Consider the following 22361-nt stretch of genomic DNA (forward strand, 5'->3'; position numbering starts at 1 on the left):
GCTGTGGTTCTACAAATTTCTAATTAAAGAAAACATGCGAAGCGAAACTATTCGATAGCGGTAGAGGGAATTATTTCCATGGAGAGGTTTCTTGGCCGGTAGGTGATGCTGAACTGACCAAAACAAAAGACAGGCTTGGAGCCTGCTTCTCCTCCATAGCCTTCCCCTCCAGCTGGACCATCCAAGGCAGCCTGGCTACTAGCTCCTCTACCCACTAAAGGTTTGGAAGGAGTGGAAGTAGAAACCACGTCGTGAAAAGTGATGGCAGATCCTCCGGCCTCCATCTCCCGGCCCCCAGTCTCTGCTTTTCAGGCAGAAGAGGAGAGCATCGCCTGCTCCCCACCCGTACCACACCCCATCCCAGTGCCACATCCCCCCAGGAGGAGGATCACCAATTCCTGGTGAGACGAGAATTTGACAGAAAACCCTGGAGAAGGTCCTTGACTGTACAACAGGTAGGAGATGACCAGCAGTACCTGGCCAGTGTGAACAACTCAGCTCTCTCCTATTGCTCCATCTGGGCAGCTCTTAAGAAGAGCACTAACAATTAAAGGCTGCCAACACCATCCGAGTACCACACTAGGCCATCAAGTTAAAAAGAAAAGAAGTATCCGTCCCATAGAAAATAAAGATTGTGATAATGTCCCAAATGGATTTCAGTCCAGAGCAAGACTGGCAGAAAATACTAACACCATGGGGCTTCTTGTTCAAAACAAACAGGTCTTGGAACCTCTAACATAATACAACTCCTCTTCATAGGACTTCAGAGAATGTGTTTAGCAAGCCCTATATCAGTGACTTTTTTTTTTTTTTTTCTTCTGGAAAGTCAGGGTATTAGTTTCCCATTGCTGCTGTAACAAATTACCACAAACGTGGAAGCTTTAAACAATACCAATTTATCCCACAGTTCTGAAGGTCAAGGTCACAAGTCCGACATGATCTTTTTAATTTTTCTTTATTTATTTTTATTTTTTTGCTTTATAACAAATTTAATCAGTTATACATATACATATGTTCCCATATCCCCTCCCTTTTGCGTCTCCCTCCCACCCTCCCTTATCAGTGACTTTTATGTTGATTTTAAACCAATCACGACTGAGATTGGAGAAATGAGTACTCTAATAGAGACCAACTCTCCGTCAGAGACTCAGAGGAGTGTCAGCAGGGACCAGAGACGCGCCCAGAACTGAGCGATTTAGGACCAGTGACTGAGGGTGGCCCACCTGAGTCAGAGTCTTCTCAAGACAGGCACACCGAGAAGGCAACACTGAAATGCAAAGTGAAAATGAGATTGCCTCAACTATTCCCAAAACAGGGAAAACAGAGGGGACAAAGAGAAGGAACAATTTAGCAGGAACTGAATTTACCTCTTCTTAGCTTTGCCCGCTTGGTTTTACTAAATGAAAATGATGATGATGATCACATACCAGCTTGAATCAAAGAACAGACTGACAGTCTTTCCACCGGGAACTAGGGGTACATCAATATTCAGAGTAACTTAGGTAAAATCTGCGGTGTTTATTTCAGTAACTGGCTGTCACAAACTAAGTGCAGGTAGATACCTCACTTGCACAAATTTTATAGCCAGCATATTGCTCAGTGGCTGTCGGAGGACTGGACGTGTCTATATGTTGGCAGCCAGTTTTAGGTCCAAGATAGCTAACGAATGAAGTATTAGGATGTCTTGGAAAACTGCATTTTAGCGTAGTTGAATATTCAAGCATTCTTGTGTGTGTGTGGTGTGTATGTGTGTGAGGAAGTAATCAGAGAGGAAAGTATCACAGATTGTAATTCAACCTATTTTGTTGTTTTTAAAACTTGTTAAACTTGTTTAACAAGTTTTAAAAAAGCATTTCTGCAAAATTTTTAAATGCAAATGTTAAATATCTTTAAAAGCAGCAAGGTTATTGCTAGATGGTGGTCGAACAACATTGTGAATGTACTAAATGCCACAGGACTGTATGCTTTAAAATGGTTAATTCATGTCATGTTGATTTCACCTCAATTTAAGAAAAATATTGCTACAGCCAAATAACCTTTAAAATGTTTTTATTTTTGTCTCTTTGTTATGCTAAGCCCTTCTGAATATGCAAAATTCAACAGGTTAAAAATTAATCTTCTTATTGTTATTAGTGCAATAAATTTCATTTAGACCTCAAATTTTCACAGGCTTTTACTATGTCCAGAAATTTATCCCTAAATAAAACTGTCATGAGCTTTTCCTTTTTAAAAAATTATTCTAAAATAATTTCAAACTGAGAAAAATTACAAAAAATATAAATGGTATCAAGAACACCCAGTACCCTTTTTTTATATTCACCTACTTTAACATTTTAGCCCCTGTGCTTTACCTCTTTCAAAATATCACTAAGAATATTCCCTTATATAATCACAGTACATTCATCAACCTCAGTGAAGTTGACATTGATACAATACTTTAATCTGCCATTTGTGTTCATTCCAGTTTTGTCAGTTGACTGAATAATGTCCTTTGTAACATTTTCCCTCCATTACAAGATCTAGCCCAGGGTCAGGCATTGCATTTAATTAACATGTCTCTTTGGCCTCCTTTAATCTGGACCATTTCCATAGCCTTGCTTTGTCTTTTATTACATTAACATTTTGGAAGAATTCGAGTCCAGTTCCTCTACATTCTCGCCAATACTCGCGTGGTCAGTCTTTTAAATCTTAGTCATTCTAATAGGTGTGTAGTCGTATCTCACTATAGTTTTTTGCTATATTTGCATTTCCCTAGTGACTACTGATATTGAGCAGGTTTTCACATGCCTATTTGTCATTCTTATATCTTCCTTGATGAAGTATCTGTTCAAATCTTTTGCCCCCCTTTTTACTGAGTTATTTTCTTAGTATAGAGTTTTGAGTTCATTCTGGACACAAGTCCTCTCTCTGGTATATCCTTTACAAATATTTTCTCAGTCTGTGGTTTATCGTTTCATTCTTTTAGAGGTGTCTTTTGAGGAGTAGATTTTAAACTATAGTAACAGGAAGTTAATCTGTCTGGGGCTGAGGATGTGATCAAAATTGGCTGAGAAAGGACAGCAGGGATTTTTTTCCAGGTGATTTACATGTTCTAAAACTGGATTGTGGGGATGATTGCACAACTGTGTAGATTTACTAAGAATCATTGAATTTTACACTTAAGGCAGGTGAGTTTTATGCAGTGGGTTTTTACCACAAGTAAAATTTTTTTTTAATTTTTAAAGATTAAAAAATGTTTAATTTAAAGGGATTAAAGGCTTCTGTCTGTCAGACACTTTACTAACTGCAGGATATAATATTTTTAAATAGAATATTTATTTTTTTAATAAATTTATTTATTTTTATTTTTGGCTGCGATGGGTCTTCATTGCTGCACGCAGCCTTTCTAGTTGTGATGAGCGGGGGCTACTCTTCGTTGCGGTGCACGGGCTTCTCATTGCGATGGCCTCTCTTGTTGTGTAGCACGGGCTCTAGGCGCATGGGCTCAATAGTTGTGGCACACGGGCTTAGTTGCTCCGCAGCATGTGGGATCTTTGCGGACCAGGGCTCGAACCCATGTCCCCTGCCTTGTCAGGCGGACTCTTAACCACTGTGCCACCAGGGAAGCCCTGCAGGGTATAATATGTTGATGAACCAAATGTCCTCAGTCCTTGTTCTCCTGGGGCTTAACTAAACAAATAACTGTAAGTACTGTCAATAATTGCCAGCATACACGTTTTTAGAAGGTACACACAGATTTATCTAAGCAACTGCCTCTGTCCTAGTTCCAAGGTTGGATGACAGGTTTATGGGTGCTCATTAGATTGTTAGTAAATAACATAAAATAAAAGAGGGTGGGAATTCCCTGGCGGTCCAGTGGTTAGGACTCTGTGCTTTCCCTGCCGAGGGCGCAGGTTCGATCCCTGGTTGGGGAACTAGGATCCCCCAAGCCAAAAAAATTAAATAAGTAAATAAATAAAAGACCTCTAAACTGGTCTCCCTGCTTCTGCCCTTGAGCCCCTAAGACCCAAAGCAGTCAGAGTGGTCCTTTAAAATAAATAAAATAAAATAAGATAAAATAAAGAAATAAAATAAAATATAATAGGGTTATGGATGAAATAATAATGTTATGTGCACCATTTAAAATTTTTTTTCAAAAATGTCGTATGAGGAGGGGGACTTCCCCAGTGGCGCAGTGGATAAGACTCTGTGCTCCCAACGAAGGGGGCCCTGGTTCGACCCCTGGTCAGGGAACTAGATCCCACATGCATGCCAAAACAAAGAGTTTGCATGCCACAAACTAAGGAGCCCACGTGCTGCAACTAAGGAGCCCACCAGCCACAACTAAGGAGGCTGCCTGCCGCAACTAAGACCCTGTGCAACCAAATAAATAAATTTTTTTAATGTAGTATGAGGAGGGAGGGATAAATTAGGAGTTTGGGATTAACATTTATACACTACTATATATAAAATAGATAACTAACAGGACCTACTGTATAGCACAGGGAACCATACGCAATATTTTGTAACAACCTATAAGAGAAAAGAAGATATATATATATAAATAACTGAGTCACCTTACTGTATACCTGAAACTAACACAACCTTGTAAATCAACTATACTTCAACTTTAAAAATGTAGTACAGGATGCTATTAAATACAAAGGGGCCTGATCTAGTGTGCAGCTTGAGCATGTAAGAACTAACGAAGGACTTCATATACTTTCTTCTTTTCATCTCACACCCCTGGAAAAATACACTAGATTGATTAATGGGTCTCTGTTAGAAATTTCCAAAAGAAAAAGAGAAAAATACAACTTTCTGATGCCCTCCCACCAACTGTGAACTCACTAGCACTACACCGGAAGAGGCAATTCTCTTTTCCCTTAGGTTGGCTCAGAGGTGAGAGAGGTGGAAGGTTCCACATCAAGTTTCACCATGTCTTGTATACAAGACAAGCACATAAGTAGATTCAGTGAATCTACAAGTCTGAGATCACTCACCCCACTTAGGGCTGTTAATGGCAAGAATAACTTTGCTGGTCCAGCTGACAGGACAGGTAACTTTTGGTAACAGGAAAGCTCTTTTTAGATCGTACCTAAATTTATGGTATTTCATACACAACGTGGTAGGCTGAGCTGATCACATAGCCTAGTAGCACTGAAAGGAGCAAAGAGCATTGTACGACGTGCAAATATGATCAATACAAGCAACAGAAAAATTATGCCAAATGATGTGAAGTAAAGACCATAAGTCAGATAATTAAACTGGATTACACTTGGGCTCAAAAGGCAGGAAAAGATATCTAAGACTCATCTATTTTTGCTAATTATTCTCTGAATGGAAAGGAAAATGAGAGGTCATTCAGATGGGAATCACATTCTATATCATTTAACTGTAATGAAATGTCACATTCTGATCCCTTTCTTCCCATTTTTTCCTTAATGAAAATTACACCAAAGGGAGTTCTTCAACAATTACAATGTGTCAGTTACAATCTAAGAAAGGATTCAGAAAGAAATCTTTTATTACTATTATCTGAAAAATGTAAAAGTAGAATTAAGAAAACATTTTTTTCCCGCTTTTAATTGTTCTTCTAGCCAACACTCCAAACCACAGATGCGGGGCAACATCTCACCAAATTTGAGACAGCTTCCTCCTGTAGGTTTATGAATGGGGCAACCCTCAAACCATGTCAGCTGAACACACCTACACCATTGCCTCTGCTTTTATTTAATTAATTATTATTTTTTTGCCTCTGTTTTTAGAGTTCACACAAGCCAGGGAAACCTTGAACACTTTCATGTGATTTCAAGAGTTGGGTAGAAAAAGTGCCCCTTAACGATGGAGTACACTCTCTCTGCTCAAGCCTCAAAGATTACAGAGTGGCTGCCCATGTGAAGGGGTGATTCTTTTTTGAAGCCACAGAAGCTGAGCAATCTGGAAGACATGCAGGGAGTGTTCCTGCTATAGATGGAATATTTGTGTTCCTCCAAAATTCAAAAGTTGAAACCTAAACCTTAATGTGATGGTGTTAGGAGGTGGGGCCTTTGGGGTGATTAGGTCATGGGGGTGGAGCCCTCATGAATAGGATTAGTGCCCTTATAAATGAGACCCCAGAGAGCTGCCTTCCCCCTCCTGCCACTTGAGGACACAGCTCAAGACAGCAATCTATGAACCAGGAGGTGGGTTCTCACCAGACAATGAATCTGCCATCACCTTGATCTTGAACTTTCTAGCCTCCAGAATGGTGAGAAATATATTTCTGTTGTTTATAAGCCATCCAGTCTATGGCATTTTTGTTATAGCAGCCCGAACAGATTAAGACATTTCCTTTTCATAGTTGGAAAGCCAAACTCATCTAGGGAGCAGGAAAGAATAATGTGGCCATTTTCCAGTTTCCAATTTTTTCCTTAGTGTTCTTTCTAAAATAACAATCGATACTATGGACTGGTGGAAGGGAAAGCTTATAACAATAATTCCAGTGATCTTATCTAATAACAAGTATTTATATAGTCATGTATCCATAAAGTTTGCAAGCAGGCTAGAAATATACACTGCATGGTAAGTTCTATGTCTAATGGTCATCTTTGGGCTCTTTGTTTGTGTTGGGGCATTTCTGGCCAACTCATGGAGCATAGTGGTCCTTGAGAGCTCCTGTATCAGGGCCTGTATCTTTGCTTTCATCTGCATCCTTTGCATCTCATCTTTCTGCAGCAACTTGGATATCCAGCAGAGAAGTGAACAACAGGCATTCAAGTGCTCTGACCATCATCTCCCTTCGCACCTTTTGCTCACAGGCTCACACCTGTCCTAGTTTATCTTCCATCTTCACCACATGGACAAACTGGCCCAGACACTGGGCTTCTTGGGATACAGTACAATTCAGCACAGTGCAATAGGGTGTGGAACTCTTCCCACTTCTTCCTTTCTACCCTCTTTAACTTAAGTCTGGTTCCCTCCCTACCACTCGCTGAAACTGCTCCATCAGGACAGTTGGTGACATCCTTAGTCGTCAGTGTGGTAGACATTTTCCAATCCCTATGTGACTATCCACATCCCTGTGGTCTCAGCCCTCACAGCACATCACTTCTTTCAGCTGTGTCCTTCCCCAAAGCTCCAGACATGTAGATCCAACTGCCTGCTGAACACTGGACATTCCCTAAGCACTTCAAACTCAATGTGTCAACACCAAACCCACCTGCTTCCCCTCAAGCCCCCTGTGTCTCCAACCTGGTGAGTGTCTCCCCATCCACACAGCCTACTGGACACAGATGATGACCAGCCCATTCCCCTCTTTGTCCTTCCTCACGGGGCCCTTATTTTGTTCAGGCATCCACACCCTCTACTCCTGGCCCTACCCCCGACTCCAGGGGTGGACTTGATTTGCTCTAAGAGTATCCCATCCCCCCTTGCATGTGACCCAGTTCTGACCAGTAAGTAAAGGCAATCGAGTGAGGGCTTCTGGGAAAAGAGACACGCTTTGCCTGGATGCTATAAATCTGGATGTGACATCTGGAATTGCACTTCCAGACTGAGGATGAAGCCAACTCAGAAGAAGGAGTCTATAGCAGTCAGAAGCACAGCAAAAGGCAGAAAAGAACCTGAGACTGTGATAATACAGTAAGCCGCTGAATCCCCCAGTCTGGAACACTCTGTCGTGGGAGATAATCCATCTTCTTATTGTTTATGCTGACTTGGGCTTCTACTACTCCTAGCCAAAACTCTCTCTCCTCTCCCTCCCAACCAATCCACTGAAGAATCCTGTCAGTTACCTCCACCAAAACACATCCCAGGGCTTCCCTGGTGGCGCAGTGGTTGAGAGTCCGCCTGCCGATTCAGGGGACATGGGTTCGTGCCCTCGTCCGGGAAGATCCCACATGCCGCGGAGTGGCTGGGCCCATGAGCCATGGCCGCTGAGCCTGCACGTCTGGAGCCTGTGCTCTGCAACAGGAGAGGCCACAACAGTGAGAGGCCACAACAGCGTACTGCAAAAAAAAAAAAAAAAAAAAAAAAGAGATTACTGCTAATTAAAGAAAAAAAAAAAACAACACATCCCAAATCCCTCCCTCCACTGATCTCCATCCCCACAGCCAACATCCTAGTCATTTGTTGCCTAGACAACATTAAATGTCTCCTCTGGTCTCCCATGCCTCCTCCCAGCAACCAGACTTCACATCCCAGCCTCTCAGCCTGACCTCTATTTGGAGTCCAGATCAGTGACATAAGTCCCCTTCATAGCTCCGCCACTGCCCTCACATCCTGGCCACTGCTTTCTTCTCTAACTACAACATGTTTCCCTCCTTCCAACTCGCCAAGGTCAGTCCTACCCCAGGACCTTTGTACGAGCTGTCTCCTCTGTCCAGAGGCTTCTCCCTCAGATCCCCCAGAGGCCAGGTCATCTTACCCTTCACTTCTCTCCCCAGAGACCCCTCCTGACTATCCCATCTACTAGCCCCATTCGGCGTGCCTGCAGCACATTCTATATTGTGAGAGTTTTCTTCCTTCAAGGCACTGTCACCCTGTGAAAGAATCTCATTACCTTTTTTATTTTTACTCCCACTAGAATGGAAGCCTCATGAGGACAGGCAACTTGACTCTTGTGTTCACCACTATATCCCTAGGTCTAGGACAGCACCTGGCACGGGGTAGGCAAACTGTTTAACTCTGTCTATCACCACCTATTCTGCCCTACATTATGCCTGTAATTCTTTTTTCTAAAATCCCTTGGGAAAAAAAAAGAGAGAGACTTCCCTGGTGGTCCAGTGGTTAGGACTCCACGCTTCCACTGCAGCAGGCACAGGTTCATTCCTGGTTAGGGAACTAAGATCCTGTATGCTGCACGGCACAGCCAAAATAAATAAATGAATAAAATAAACTAAAATTCCTGCAAGCACCTCCTCATCGACCAGCCTGAATCAACGCACGATTTTCCAAAGTGGGACACGTGGACCCAGGGGTGGAGTGGTGGTAAGCATACCTCTGTGAATGTATACAAAGGTCCTGAAGGTTCTTGGGGATTTCTTTTTTTTTCTTGCAGTACGCGGGCCTCTCATTGTTGTGGCCTCTCCCGTTGTGGAGCACAGGCTCCGGACGCACAGGGTCAGCGGCCATGGCTCACGGGCCCAGCCACTCCGCGGCATTTGGGATCTTCCCGGACCCGGGCACGAACCCGTGTCCCCTGCATCGGCAGGCGGACTTTCAACCACTGCGCCACCAGGGAAGCCCTCTTGGAGATTTTTTAAAATTCTGTGTGTTCAGGTGACCATTGACATTGAGGATCACCCAGCATAGACTGCTACTTTTGACCAAGCATTGCCTATTTTTGTGCCTGTGTTGGGTGCATGTTTAGGTTTGGCCCCAAGTGGGACCAGCTTTCTACAGTTTTACAGGTAATTATAAAAGCATCTATAAAATTATAGATGATTTTAATTCATAAATAGTGTTATCTATATCACACGAAACCTAAGTCACACCACAAAGGGCTGAATGAATGAAAGCTTGTCAGTTGTACACATAAGGTGCCAGAACATTCACCACAGAGATCATATGGGCCAAACACCATAGGCATGCAGCAGTTTGCTTTTAGCAAAACTCATTGTTCATGTTAATGCTGTTAGTTTAAATTTTATTGGTTTTGTAGAGATTTGGGGGTTCAAAAGTTAGTTTTAGACTTATAGTTGTTTAAAACCTCTAAGTATTCAACATTCCAACCTTATCTTAAGTTTTCAAAGACGTAAGTGAACTTTATAATAGAAACAATTTAAGTCAGGACTTGCAAGAACATTTTGTTGTTTTATACAATGTGCCACGTGACGTGTATATACGTGGTTATTCATTGCAGCAGCCTTCGTGGGAACAAAAGACTGGGCACAATTTGAAAAGTCCAGTCAATAGAGAATTGGTTTTAAAATGTTTAGCACGTCTATACAGTGGACTATGATGCAGCAATAAAAAGGAGGAGGAATCTTATAAGTACTCATAGGAAACAAACTCCATTAAGTGAAAAATGCAAGTCGTCAAACAGTGTGAAAAATGAGAAAAAGGAAGAAAAATATATATACACACACATTTTTGCTTGTATGTGCATCAAATATGTCTGGAAGGATCCACAAGCAGCAGCAACATTGGCTCCTCCTTGAGAGAACCAGACATCTGGGCGGGACAGAAGTGGAATGGAGACTTCTCGGCACTCTTTTTTTTTTTTTTTTTTTTTTTTTTGCGGTACGCGGGCCTCTCACTGTTGTGGCCTCTCCCCTTGCGGAGCACAGGCTCCAGACACGCAGGCTCAGCGGCCATGGCTCACGGGCCCAGCCGCTCCACGGCATGTGGGATCTTCCCGGACCAGGGCCCAAATCCGTTTTCCCTGCATCAGCAGGCAGACTCTCAACCACTGCGCCACTAGGGAAGCCCTCGGCAATCATTTTGCACTTGGAATTTTGAGCCACATAAATATTTCTTCCAAAAATAAACAGAAATATAAAAGGTGGCATCTATAATTATGCATGCTCACACACAAGCATCTCAAACTAAAATGCCTTTGGAGGCTCGGCAGAAGACACAGGTGAGAAAAATCAGCAGCACTGGGACCCTGGCACTCTGGAGAAAGGAAGCCTTGCAAGTTATAAGGTCAAGTGCAGCCTGTGGAATGCACACACAGTGGAGGCCAGGAGAAGCTGAAGAGCTCAATTTGTATGTGAAATCATCTGATTTTGACATGTTGCCAAAAAAGTCTTTAAAACTTTACTGCTGATATCTAGCCAGAAATGTATACGTAAGTGCATAGCTCGATGAATATTCACAAGGCGAACACAACAGTACAAGTAACATCCAGATCAAGAAATGGAAGATGGGGCTTCCCTGGTGGCGCAGTGGTTGAGAGTCCGCCTGCTGATGCAGGGGACACGGGTTCGTGCCCCGGTCCGGGAAGATCCCACATGCCGCGGAGCGGCTGGGCCCGTGAGCCATGGCCGCTGAGGCTGCGCGTCCGGAGCCTGTGCTCCGCAACGGGAGAGGCCACAACAGTGAGAGGCCCGCGTACCGGAAAAAAAAAAAAAAAAAAAGAACTGGAAGATGGCCAGCTCCCTAAAGCCCTCCACTGCTCTGTTCCAGTCACTACCCCCCCACCTACCCCAACTACTATCTTGACTTCAGACAGACTAGATTCGTTGTGCCTGCCTTAGTACAGTGTACGAACAGGATCACAAGTACTGTGGTCTGGCATCTTTCTCTCAACATTGTGCTTGTGAGATTCATCCACCTCTTGTGTGGAGTTGCAGACAGCTGTTTCTTATTGATCATACTTTTCCATTTATTCATCCATTCTCCTGTTGGTGGGCATCTAAGTTGCTGCCAGTTTGGGCCTATAAAATAGTTCAGATATGAATATTCTATTTCATGTCTTCTTGTGAACAGACGTAAGCATTTTTGTTGGGTATGTTTCTAGGAGTGGCATTACTGAGTCATGGAGTAACTGTTTAGCTTTTAAAAGATACTAACAGTTTTCCTACTGTGTTCTCGGTTGCTCCACGTGCTTGTTTTGGCAACTTTAAAAAAATCCCGACCAAAGCAGACATCTGTAGGCCACAAGTCTCTCACCTCTGGCCTAGTGCATCTTCAGTTCTCATGGGAGAAAGATCTTCATGAGGTTGACATCTCAGGACATCATCCCTTGATTAAGACCGTATGGGATTCCCTGGCGGTCCAGCGATGAGGACTCCGAACTCTCACTGCTGAGGGCCCGGGTTCAGTCCCTGGTCAGGGAACTAAGACCCTGCAAACTGCACAGCAGAAAACAAAACAAAACAAACAAACAAAAAAACCCCAAAACTTTTCAATGTCTCCCACTCCTTGGATAATGGCCAAACCCCTTAGCCTGGCATCAAATGCTTTCTGCAGGCTGCCCTTTTTTCTGCCTCTTTTCTTTAATCTTCACTTTCCACCGTCAATGGGCCCATCCATGCCATTCTGAGGACTCTGGACGGCCGTCACGTTCTGTTAAGTCTGCACGCCTTGAGATGTGCTGTCCCTCTTCCTCTGGCTTCCCCTTTCCCTTACTAGGCCAGGCCAATTTGTGTACTTTATTCTCTCCACTAAACTACCACCCCAAGTCCGTGGGAATAGTGTCCTGCCTTCAGTCTCTCTACCCCAGGGCCTATCACAATGACTGGCACAGGGAAGGTGCTCACTACATGTTTGTGCTACAAACTTGGACTCTCTGATGCTATCATTTTTTAATGCACATAGGAGAGGGGGAAAATAAAGAAAAATAACCTATATGGGAAAAGCATCTGAAAAAGAATATATGCATATGTATAAATGAATCACTGTGCTGTACACCTGAAACTAACACAACACTGTAAATCGACTATACTTCAATCTAAAAAAATTACTGATTCAACAAACGTGTAATAGTTTCTGGGAACGAAGTGGTGTCAAGATGAACAGGGTTCCTACCCTCATGGAACTCATAGTCCTGTGAGGGAGACAGGCAACAAATAACTAAACACATAAAGCAATTACAGAATGTGATCAGAGCCATAAAGGAAATATGCAAGGTGATGTGAAAGGAAGAAACAGAAAAAGGGGAGATTATATTAGAGAGGGACAGGATTGCCAGAATGGATCTCAAGAAGAAGAAAAGAAAAAAATTAGTGTTCTCGGCAAAAAAAAAAAAAAGAGAGAGAGAGAGAAAAGGATAAATTTCCATCTTACCTTACTCCCAATTGTTCTTCCCAAAGGCAACCACTGGCACCACGTCCTTGTGCTTCTTCCTGAAATATACAATGAACGTATAACTTTATACTTAATATAGCCATTTAGTCTCAATAGATGCTGTGCAGATAACAGGAGATGGGGAGTTGCAATCCTAAACTGAAAGGTCAAGAAAGGCCTCAATGAGACGGTGACATCTGTGCAAAGATCCAAAGGGGATGAGGAATAGAGCAGCACTGGTCTGACGCAGTGCATGAAGCAGTCCAGGCAGAGGGAGCAGCAGATGACAAGTCCTGAAGCAGGACTGCCCGCCTACTTGAGGCTGGGAAGGTGAACCGAGGGAAGCAGCGGTGAAAACCTTTTGAAGTGGGTCAGATGGCAGAGGAGTATATAAGCCACTTTAAGGACTTGAGATTTTATTTTCATTTTTTTTTGGCGGAGCAGCGCAGCATGCAGGATCGTAGACCCCCCACCAGGAACCCGCGGCCCCTGCAGTGGAAGCGCAGCGTCTTAACCACTGGACCACTAGGGAAGTTCAATAATTTCTTGAATGAGAAGGGAAGGCACTAGAGTTACTGATCAGGAGTCAGAGTCTGACTAGTGGTTTTCAAAATTCACTTCTTCCGTGGAGCGGCCTCATTCTTTTTCGAATGACTAGAATACGTAGCTCATTAATCTACTACGTGAAGGTGAAGGTGTCATAGTTTCTCCGGGCCTTTCAAATGGTGGACATTTAGTCTGTTTCCAAATTTTCGGACTCAAAGTACTCCAGTGTTTCTTCTTCTCCATGAATTCCAGCTGGCAATTTTCCGATTAAAAATTTTTCTGCATCAACCCAACTGAATCAGTCCTTCTAAACATAATTTTCTTATTCATTAAAGAAACTGAGTTAACAAGTACAGGTTCCGGGGTTCCCAGCTCAGACACCCCAGCCTTAAGCTCTTTCCACCTCAGAAAGGTGCTTAGGTGAGCCACGTGGTTAAAAAACAGGCAGGAGCCGGATAGGTGTGCTTCCTGTTTCACTTCTGCGCAGGAGTAGATCAGCCGGCCGGGGGTCTGAGAGTGGGCACGCGTCCTAGGGCCGGTGGGGGCCGGGACTCAGACGCCCACTATGCTCCTGAGACAAACCGCCTGCACCCCCGGCCCCCCAATGGACGAATGACTTTAAAAAAGCTACAGAAAGGCCCGACCGCGAGCAACCTTGTATGATAGCCGGGCCGCAATTAAATGTCCTTCGCAAAGACCCGCGCCTGCGCTGTGGAGCCCCGCGCGTGCCCGCGCCGACTTTCCTTCCCACGGCCTCCCTTCCCGCTCCTGCGCACTAGGACCCACTTCCCGGAGACCAGCGAGACGGGAGACCTATTAGATAGCCTTTCTTACTGACTGAGGTGGGAGAAATTGGTTCGTACTTGAACCTGTTGTCTCTCCCTTCCCAGTCTGTGAGATCCAATTGACCCTAGAGGGGAGAGACCATATCCTGGGCTTTTCAGGGCGCTGACGGGCTCTCAGGTATCCACCAGGGTGGTGAGCGGGCTCACCCGGCGACCACGTGGCGGGCCTCCGCCAATCGGCGCGCAGACCGCACTTTGCAGCTCAGCTTCAAACAAACTACCGTGAGGCGAGAGCTGCCTGTGGGGCCCCGCCCCCTCGCCTGGGTCTGGGGCCCTGCGAGACTGCGGGCGGGTAGGGGCGCCGAGAGCGGGGGCGGGGCGCAGTGGTCGAGTGACGGCCCGCCTCACCTATTCGGGGCCCGGGCCGCGGCGCGGTGGGCCCCGTAGCCAATGGGCGGGGGCGGGGGGCGGCTCGGCCGACGGGGAGGGGGAGCCCGCGGCTGGGGGATGCGGGGGGAGGAGGGGGCGGGCTCCCAATCCGGTTCCATCCGGTTCTCCCACCGCCCCCGCCGCGGGTCCCAGCAGCTCGGGCGGCGGGAGGAGCGGTAGCGGCCAGGCAGCCCAGCTTCGTGAAGGCTCTCGGCGCGCCGCGGCCCGCAGGCACCCGGCACGCGCCCGCCCCGCCGCCACGATGCCCAAGAGGAAGGTGAGCGGCGGCCGCGGCCCGCACACACCCCCCTCCGCCGGCCGGCCGGCCCCGGCGCCCCGCGAAGCCCAGGCCCGCCGCGCTCTCGGCAGCGCTGGGCCCGGGAGGCGCCCGGACCTACGGCGGGCGGGCGCTCGGCGGCCCCGGGCGCGCCGTTCTGGAACGTTCGGCGGCCCGAGGAGCAGGGTGGGAGATTCGAACGCGGCGGCGGGAAGCCGCTGACGTCACGCGGCCGGGCATTGTTCTCGCGGGCGGGCGCGGGGCGCGCGGGCACTTTTGTTTGCGGGCTGCGTCCACTCGCCGTCTGCTTTCTCCCGCAGGTCAGCTCCGCCGAGGGGGCGGCGAAGGAGGAGGTAAGACCCCGCTCCTCTCCCGGGGGTGGTTTCGGTTTGCACCGCACCCCGCATTCCTTGCTCATTTTCCCTTTTTTTCTCCCACAGCCCAAGAGGAGATCGGCGAGGTTGTCAGCTGTAAGTAAAGCGAGCCCCTTGACCTTTCTTTTCCGTGGGATCGTACCCAGGGAGGAGACTCAGTGCTATCCTTGCCTTTCAGAAACCGGCTCCTGCAAAAGTGGAAACGAAGCCAAAAAAGGCGGCAGGAAAGGTAGGTTTCACACTCACCTTAAGAGATCGTGGTGTCTTCGAAATGCTGCAGTGCTACCTAACGCGCATTGCCAGCAGCTGAGGTCTTGACTTTGAGTATCTCGAAATCAACTACAGTTTGATGTCATAGCCTCCTAAAAAGTCGTAGTGTTACCTTATTTATCACTTTAATTTTATGTTATAGTAATTTCAGTAAACAATGCTTTTTCTGGTTTGGGTGAAATACAGTAGATGTAGTCATCCTCCCGGTTTACGGGAACATAATGTATCACCTTAATGCTGCTGCAGAATTTGGGAAGCTTAAGACGGCTAAAAATATTGGAGAATAACTTTCGCTTACCAGGGAAATCCACTATTTGTGTTGTGTATGTTTTGGTTAGGGATCCTCTGTTGGTTGCATGCTTGTACTTCCTCTTTTGACAATATCAGCAAGGCTAGGACTGAGGCCAGGAGATGGGGAATGTGTAAGTTTTTGCATATAAGGTGCTCGAGGCAAGGTAGAGGGACATATCTTATGTCCAGGGGTAGATCAAGAGCTGTGTTCTCTGAAAACATGATTAACAGTCTTCTAAAAGTATTTTATATACCATTATATGTATAGGAGTTCACTAAGTTATTTTATCGTAAATAGTATAATGGTTGCTGCTCTAGAATAGATTCGTGATTGCTTTATTCACATTGCCGGTCTTTGGGTAGTTGTTGGATATATATATGTAGCTTTGAAAACTTTAAGTTGGAAAAGCTAAATGTGTGCATGTGATTTGTAACTTTGGTTTGGATTTAGCCTTGATACCGCCCTCTGTAAAGCTCTTCCTTGTTCTTCAGGGGAAATTCATGGTGTGATTAATTTCTGTGTACTCAAAACTTAAGTGGGCGTTTGCTATTAGAAGTCTCCTCTCCCCAAAATCCTTATCGTCATTACCCCTTTCCTACAAGTGAAGGTGAAAGGTACACACTGCATAATCAAAGATTTCTTTCATTTCTTTCTTTAAACATTGTACAGAGCTGAGTGTAAACATCTTAACGTTTTTCCAATAGAAAGTTCTGTTTTGTGATCCTTTTTAAGAGGGTTCAAGGACGGTGTAGGCGTAGTATGTCAACTTGAAGTTTCTTACACCAGAAAACAATGGGGTACTTCTGTAGGAGAAATACGAGTAGGCGGGGAAAATAGTGGCTCTGGTTGCAAAAAGTCTGCTTGAACAGTGTACTGTTAATTATTACACATGTTTTATTATTTGCTTTTAAAAATAAACTGATTGGCTGGAGTACCATGCCTGTTTTCTCTTAAAATTTTCTTTAATTTTTTAAAAAAATTATTTTATTTTTATTGGCAGTCTTGGGTCTTCATTGCTGCGTGCAGGCTTTCTCTAGTTGTGGCGAGCGGGGAGTACTCTTCGTTGCAGTGTGCGGGCTTCTCATTGCAACGGCTTCTCTTGTTGCAGAGCACGGGCTCTAGGAGCACGGGCTTCAGTAGTTGCAGCACGCGGGCTCAGTAGTTGCGGCTCACGGGCTCTAGGGCACAGGCTCAGTAGTTGTGGCATGTGGGCTTAGTTGCTCCGCGGCATGTGGGATCTTCCCGGACCAGGGCTCAAACCCATGTCCCCTGCATTGGCAGGCGGATTCTTAACCACTGTGCCGCCAAGGAAGCCCAAATTTTTCTTTCTTTATTTACCTGCGTCTGTATTTTGATTTGCCCTATAATAGTTTTTTAATGAAAAAAGTTCAAATTTTACCTCCAATTGGGTTTGGGACGTCAGATATAATCAACAGGTAAGTTTTCACGGCAGTGTTCCTTGAGAAACAAACTTGTCAGTTCAGTTGTCCCAAAGGAAAAATGATGGGGAGAGGGGAGGAGCATTTTTTCCCTTTTAGTTTCAGTAATATATCTTTGTCTTCCTAACCGAATCGTTTTAAAGCCTTAAACAGAAGGTAAAGCTTTTGATGTATTGATTACCATACTACAGATGTATTGATTTATTTTGTTTTGTGTCATTTTCCAGCTGTTAATAGTTAAAATGGTATTATTTCAGTCCAGGCTATTGAATAATTCTGTTTTCACGTTTCAGGTTTTACATTTTTATGTTACTGTGATAATGGTTATTAATGAGAAATCTAAAGAAATCAGATTATAAAAGAATCGTTTTTAAATACAGAAACGATTGTCACGCTTCATGGTGGCAATGTATGTAGCAGTGTTGTCCCAAATATGTTTGTTTAGGTAATTTATTATTTATTCTAAAGATACTGAATTACTAGTAGTTGTCATGCATTCATGTATGGAATGCCATTATAGAAGTATCGGTCACTATTGGTCTTATCTAAGTCGGCTGTTAATTACATTCTCTACTTACAGGAAATACTTAAGTGTCGCCTTCCCAGTTGATGGTGTCCAGAAATACTGTTTTATATTACTTTAAAGTGGCTTAACCTTTGAATCTCTTTTATCATCATACTAACACCTGTGCTTTTCAGGTTCTTCAAACACCTAAATGAAAACGATAAACTCAAAATTGATCCTTTTAGCTACTCATTATATGATATCAAGGGACTAACTGTAGCAGAACTGTAGTAGGATAGTCAGTCTGACCTTAACAACATGGTGCTTTTCTCAGGTGAATGGTCTTACTGTTAGGGTAACCATCTTGTCAAGACAGTGGTTATTTGACAGTTTGATTATTTTTCCTGCTTAAAGAGTTTGGGGGTGGGTAGGGTTACAGTGGGGAAGAGATTCCTCCAGCAGTTCTTCACTTCATTTGTTCTCTCATGTGGAACTTTAGAGAATAGCAGGTAATTGAGAAAGTGGAGAAGGGTTGTAGCTGAGGCTTTAGGTTTAATTGTTGTAAGTCTGATGACGCTTGGTGTGCAGGTGCTGTTAGGGGTTTCCTCAGTGTGCTGTGTGGTCCTGATTACTGGGGGTGGACCTTAAGGTGTGTCCTGTAACTCAGAGTGACACACAACTGCATTAACGTTGCAACTGCGGTGGATGCAATCTCTCTAGCAAGTCAGAAAATGTTAGTAAGTGCAGAGTTGATACTTAAAATATACTCTTGTTCTGTCACAGGATAAATCTTCCGACAAAAAAGTGCAAACAAAAGGGAAAAGGGGAGCAAAGGGAAAACAGGCTGAAGTGGCTAACCAAGAGACTAAAGAAGACTTACCTGCAGAAAATGGAGAAACTAAAAATGAGGAGGTCAGAAGTGTTTGTGTGTTGTTCATTTTGACTCTGAAGAGTGGATGATAAACTATATTTTTATGTAGCGGATAAAGCAGTCTTTATCCTTTATGATATTGAACAAAGTTTTGTACAGTAAGTCCCAAGTGAATGGACAGATTATTTTTGTGCATTAGATCATATTTGAAAATATATGTGTAAATGGGTTTTTTAAGTGAGTGAACAAGAAATTGTAATGTACTCAGAATTTCAAACTCAGATTCATGATCTTTATTGTATATGGGGTTCATTAATTTAATTGCTGGTGTGAGTTTTTAAAAAGATTTAATTTACTAAATGGTAGAACACATTTTTCTTTCTTTAACATGACCTAGGGGTTTTCTTTAAACAAATATTCTAGTCTTTTTTTTTTTCCAAATTGCCATCTGTAGAACTGTTAATAATCTTGTTTGGTTTTTATATTCTGGATATTGCTTTAAATTTTTTTTAATCGATTCCCTTCGTTTGTCATACTTTTCCCACTTTCTAATAAAGAAGGCTTATTTTTCTTAAAAGCCAATTATCTAGGATTAAGTAGTAACTTAGATTAAGCAATTAAAAAGATCGATGTCCTTAATCTTTATCCTTTTAAGCTCTGAGAAAAAGAGGTTTTACCTTTAAAAAAAAAAAAGTGTGTTGCAAGGTTGTGGTAAATAACTTTTTAAGCCAAGCCTTTTTTTTTTTTAACGTTGGCTAAGCAGAAAATATAAATAGAATATTAATTTTTAGACTTTTATATTTATAGATCAGATTTTAAAGTAATAACTACTCACTCCTCTGATCTGCAGTCTCAAATTCCTAAATCTAACCCGAAGTCAAATATTGTATGACAGTAAAATGAAATTAACTAATCCAGTTACAAGGGGCGAATGAGGCCTTCTGATCCCTTTTATCAACTACGGTTGATTCTCGGTATCCATGATGGTTATGTTCTATAAGGTTGCTCTATGTACTGGACAGTTGCTCATAGTGGAAATTCTCAAAATGTTCTCATCACAACATTTCCATCCAACAGATCAAACCACAACCTTATTTTATGTGTGTCTGTTTAATGTATGTTTTTGGTAAGTTAATATTGAACTCAGGGCCAACAGAAACAGCACCGTAACTCGTGCCTCAGTGAAGCTGTCTAACGTGTGTCTTCTCCACGTGGCACGTCACAACCTTCTTGCACGGTACATAGTACTGGACAACACTATACTTGTCTAGTCAACGTTGTTGACCAAAAGCACAAAAAAAATGTGAAATGTGTGGCACTAAATAGAGTGTGAAAAAGACACTTGTTTACAGTGTTACAGCTGAAACAAGGCAGAAGGGCCTCAGCTGGGAAGGTCTGTGTCAGGTGACTCATATTTTTTGCTGCTCTGTATCTGCACGTACATGACCACGGAACATGAAACATGAGTATTGATTTTGGGGTTACAAATTTTAGTGAGTCAGTAAATTTATAAATACAGAATCTACAAATAATGAGGGTTGAATGTATTGTTAAGACTTAATAATAGTTGTAATGAGTAAAACTTACACTGTATTAAATGCTAAATATCTCTAACATTATAGCACTGACACAGAAGTCAAATGTTCGATCACTGTTTTTCCTTTGATTTTGCAGAGCACAGCTTCTGATGAAGCAGGAGAGAAAGAAGCCAAGTCTGATTAATATCACACACCTGGTCCTATCAGTGGTCCCTGTCTCCCTTCTTGTACAATCCAGAGGAATATTTTTATCAACTATTTTGTAAATGCAAGTTTTTTAGTAGCTCTAGAAACATTTTTAAAAAGGAAGGAATCCCACCTCATCCCATTTTTAAAGTGTAAATGCTTTTTTTTAAGAGGTGAAATCATTTGCTGGTTGTTTATTTTTTGGTACAACCAGAAAATAGTGGGATATTGAATATGGGAGGCTTTGATTGTCTTGGGTGTCAGCTTAACATTCCACAGATGGAGGGTAGCTTTTATATCCTGTAATACAAAGCATACTTAATGGCAGTTTGGAGTCAGCTGTGCATTTAATGTCTTAAACACTTTAAATTACTTCTCTTCCCACGTTGTTTTTGGTAGAATTGTTTCCTAAAGCAAACCACTCACCCCTTGATCTTGGCTCTCCTGGGCAGAATTTTGTGCACTCTGTAACATCTTTGGTCGTGGTAGTCCAGTTCTTCTAGTAACTGTTAATGTGCTGTGAACGATTGACAATTTGAGTATGTAGTGTATATGATATTAAATTGTGAATTAGTGGGACTTACAATGGAACAGCATATCAATATTTGAAGATATTGGTACTTGATATCCTGTGAAGGAAAATTTGCCCCCAAATTTTAAGCTGGAAAGTCACTGGAATAACTGTTGAGAAAAGAATCACAACTACATGATTTTTTTAGGTTTTTGGTACGTATGTTGAGAATTGTGTACAAATTGAAATGTCTGTGTACTGATCCTCAAAACAACCAATAAAATCTCAATTATGAAAGAATTTCTTGAAGCACATGAATTAAGTTGTGGTTTAAATTTCATTTTAAAGAATTTTCACATTTGTTCTTTCAAAGTCTTAATAAAATTTTGGAAGAGTGGAATACTTCATTTTTTCTATAATACTTCAACAGTGTACTTTGAAGATGCTTTTGTGACTAAATTGGTTTAATGGGAAATCAGTCTCCTTTTCTCTGAAGCAATATAAATACGTAATTATTCACTCTTCCTATGAACTAAGCTTATAAATACTGAATAAGCTAGCACTAGATCTTACAGGTTTGTATTTGTGTATTATTTTCGAGAGTCGCTTTCATGCAAGTCCTTGTCCTGTTTTGCCATCTAAATAGTCTTTAGAGGTGGTACTGAACACTGCTGATTTGGCAAATGCAGAAGTGGAGCCAGAGATGGCACCTTGCCAAGGTCACCACTAAAGAGGGAGAGGCCTTGGAACGAAGTTTAGAACTCTACGTTTGATGTTATTTTGCCTGTGGACTTGATTAGTAGGAGGCAAGAATGCTTTAAAAATTAGTCTGGGGGGACTTCCCTGGCCGTCCAGTGGTTAAAACTGCTTCCAATGCAGGGGCTGCAGGTTCAGTCCCTAGTTGGGGTGCTAAGGTCCTACATGCTACGTTGCTGTGTGGCCTGGCCAAAGCTTAAAGACGAGTCCCAGGGGATCATAGAACTCTGCAAGGGATGTGTGCCGCTGGAGTGCCCAGTGTGAACAGAGCTCACAGGGAGCAGTGAGGTGTGGCATCGTGAAACGTGAAACTACAGAAAGAAACGCAGAGGACATTGATTTGGGTTGAAATGACACCCAAAAGAGGGCTTTGGCAACTCTTGGGGAGTGGGAAAATTCTTGGAGGACCTGAAACAGTGATGCAGGTAGATTTGCCTGTAGTTTCTAAGTTTTGTTAGACTGTTTGGATATGCAAATTTAAATGGAGCTGAAACATTTTCTCTTGCTGTGTGTATGGGTACTTCATGCAAATTTTTGGTACCAGAATTTCTAGCAGCTATTTGTTGCAGTTAAAGGGATATCTAAAAAAATAAAGGGAATTCCCTGGTGGTGCAGTGATCTAAGACAACGTTCCCAATGCAGGGGGCCCAGGTTCGATCCCTGGTCAGGGAGCGAGATCCCATATGCCTTGACTGAGAACCCCCATGCTGCAACTAAGACCTGGTGCAGCCAAATAGATAAATATTTAAAAATTAAAAAATAAACCAATGGGGACAAAAACGTGAATTTTAACCCTGTAACCCATCTGGCAGTGTTCATTTCGTGTTACCCAACCGTCCACCCCTAGGAATGTGATAAATGTTTACAGACACAAAGATTTTCTTATTCT

The 22361-nt window shown here is 43.3% G+C and overlaps 1 protein-coding gene across 1 annotated transcript; it reads left to right on the forward strand.

The window, feature by feature from the left end:
* Positions 1-14532: 14532 nt before the first annotated feature.
* On the forward strand, positions 14533-21034 carry HMGN1 (high mobility group nucleosome binding domain 1). The gene is made up of 6 exons (XM_081235492.1): positions 14533-14730; positions 15051-15083; positions 15171-15200; positions 15283-15333; positions 18394-18522; positions 20156-21034. The coding sequence occupies exons 1-6, from the start codon at positions 14716-14718 to the stop codon at positions 20201-20203; spliced, it is 306 nt and encodes a 101-aa protein (XP_081091618.1). The 5' UTR covers positions 14533-14715; the 3' UTR covers positions 20204-21034.
* Positions 21035-22361: the final 1327 nt, after the last annotated feature.

This window comes from Mesoplodon bidens (genome assembly GCF_964165515.1).
Source record: "Mesoplodon bidens genome assembly, chromosome: 5".
In the NCBI taxonomy this organism is placed as follows: Eukaryota; Metazoa; Chordata; class Mammalia; order Artiodactyla; family Ziphiidae; genus Mesoplodon; species Mesoplodon bidens.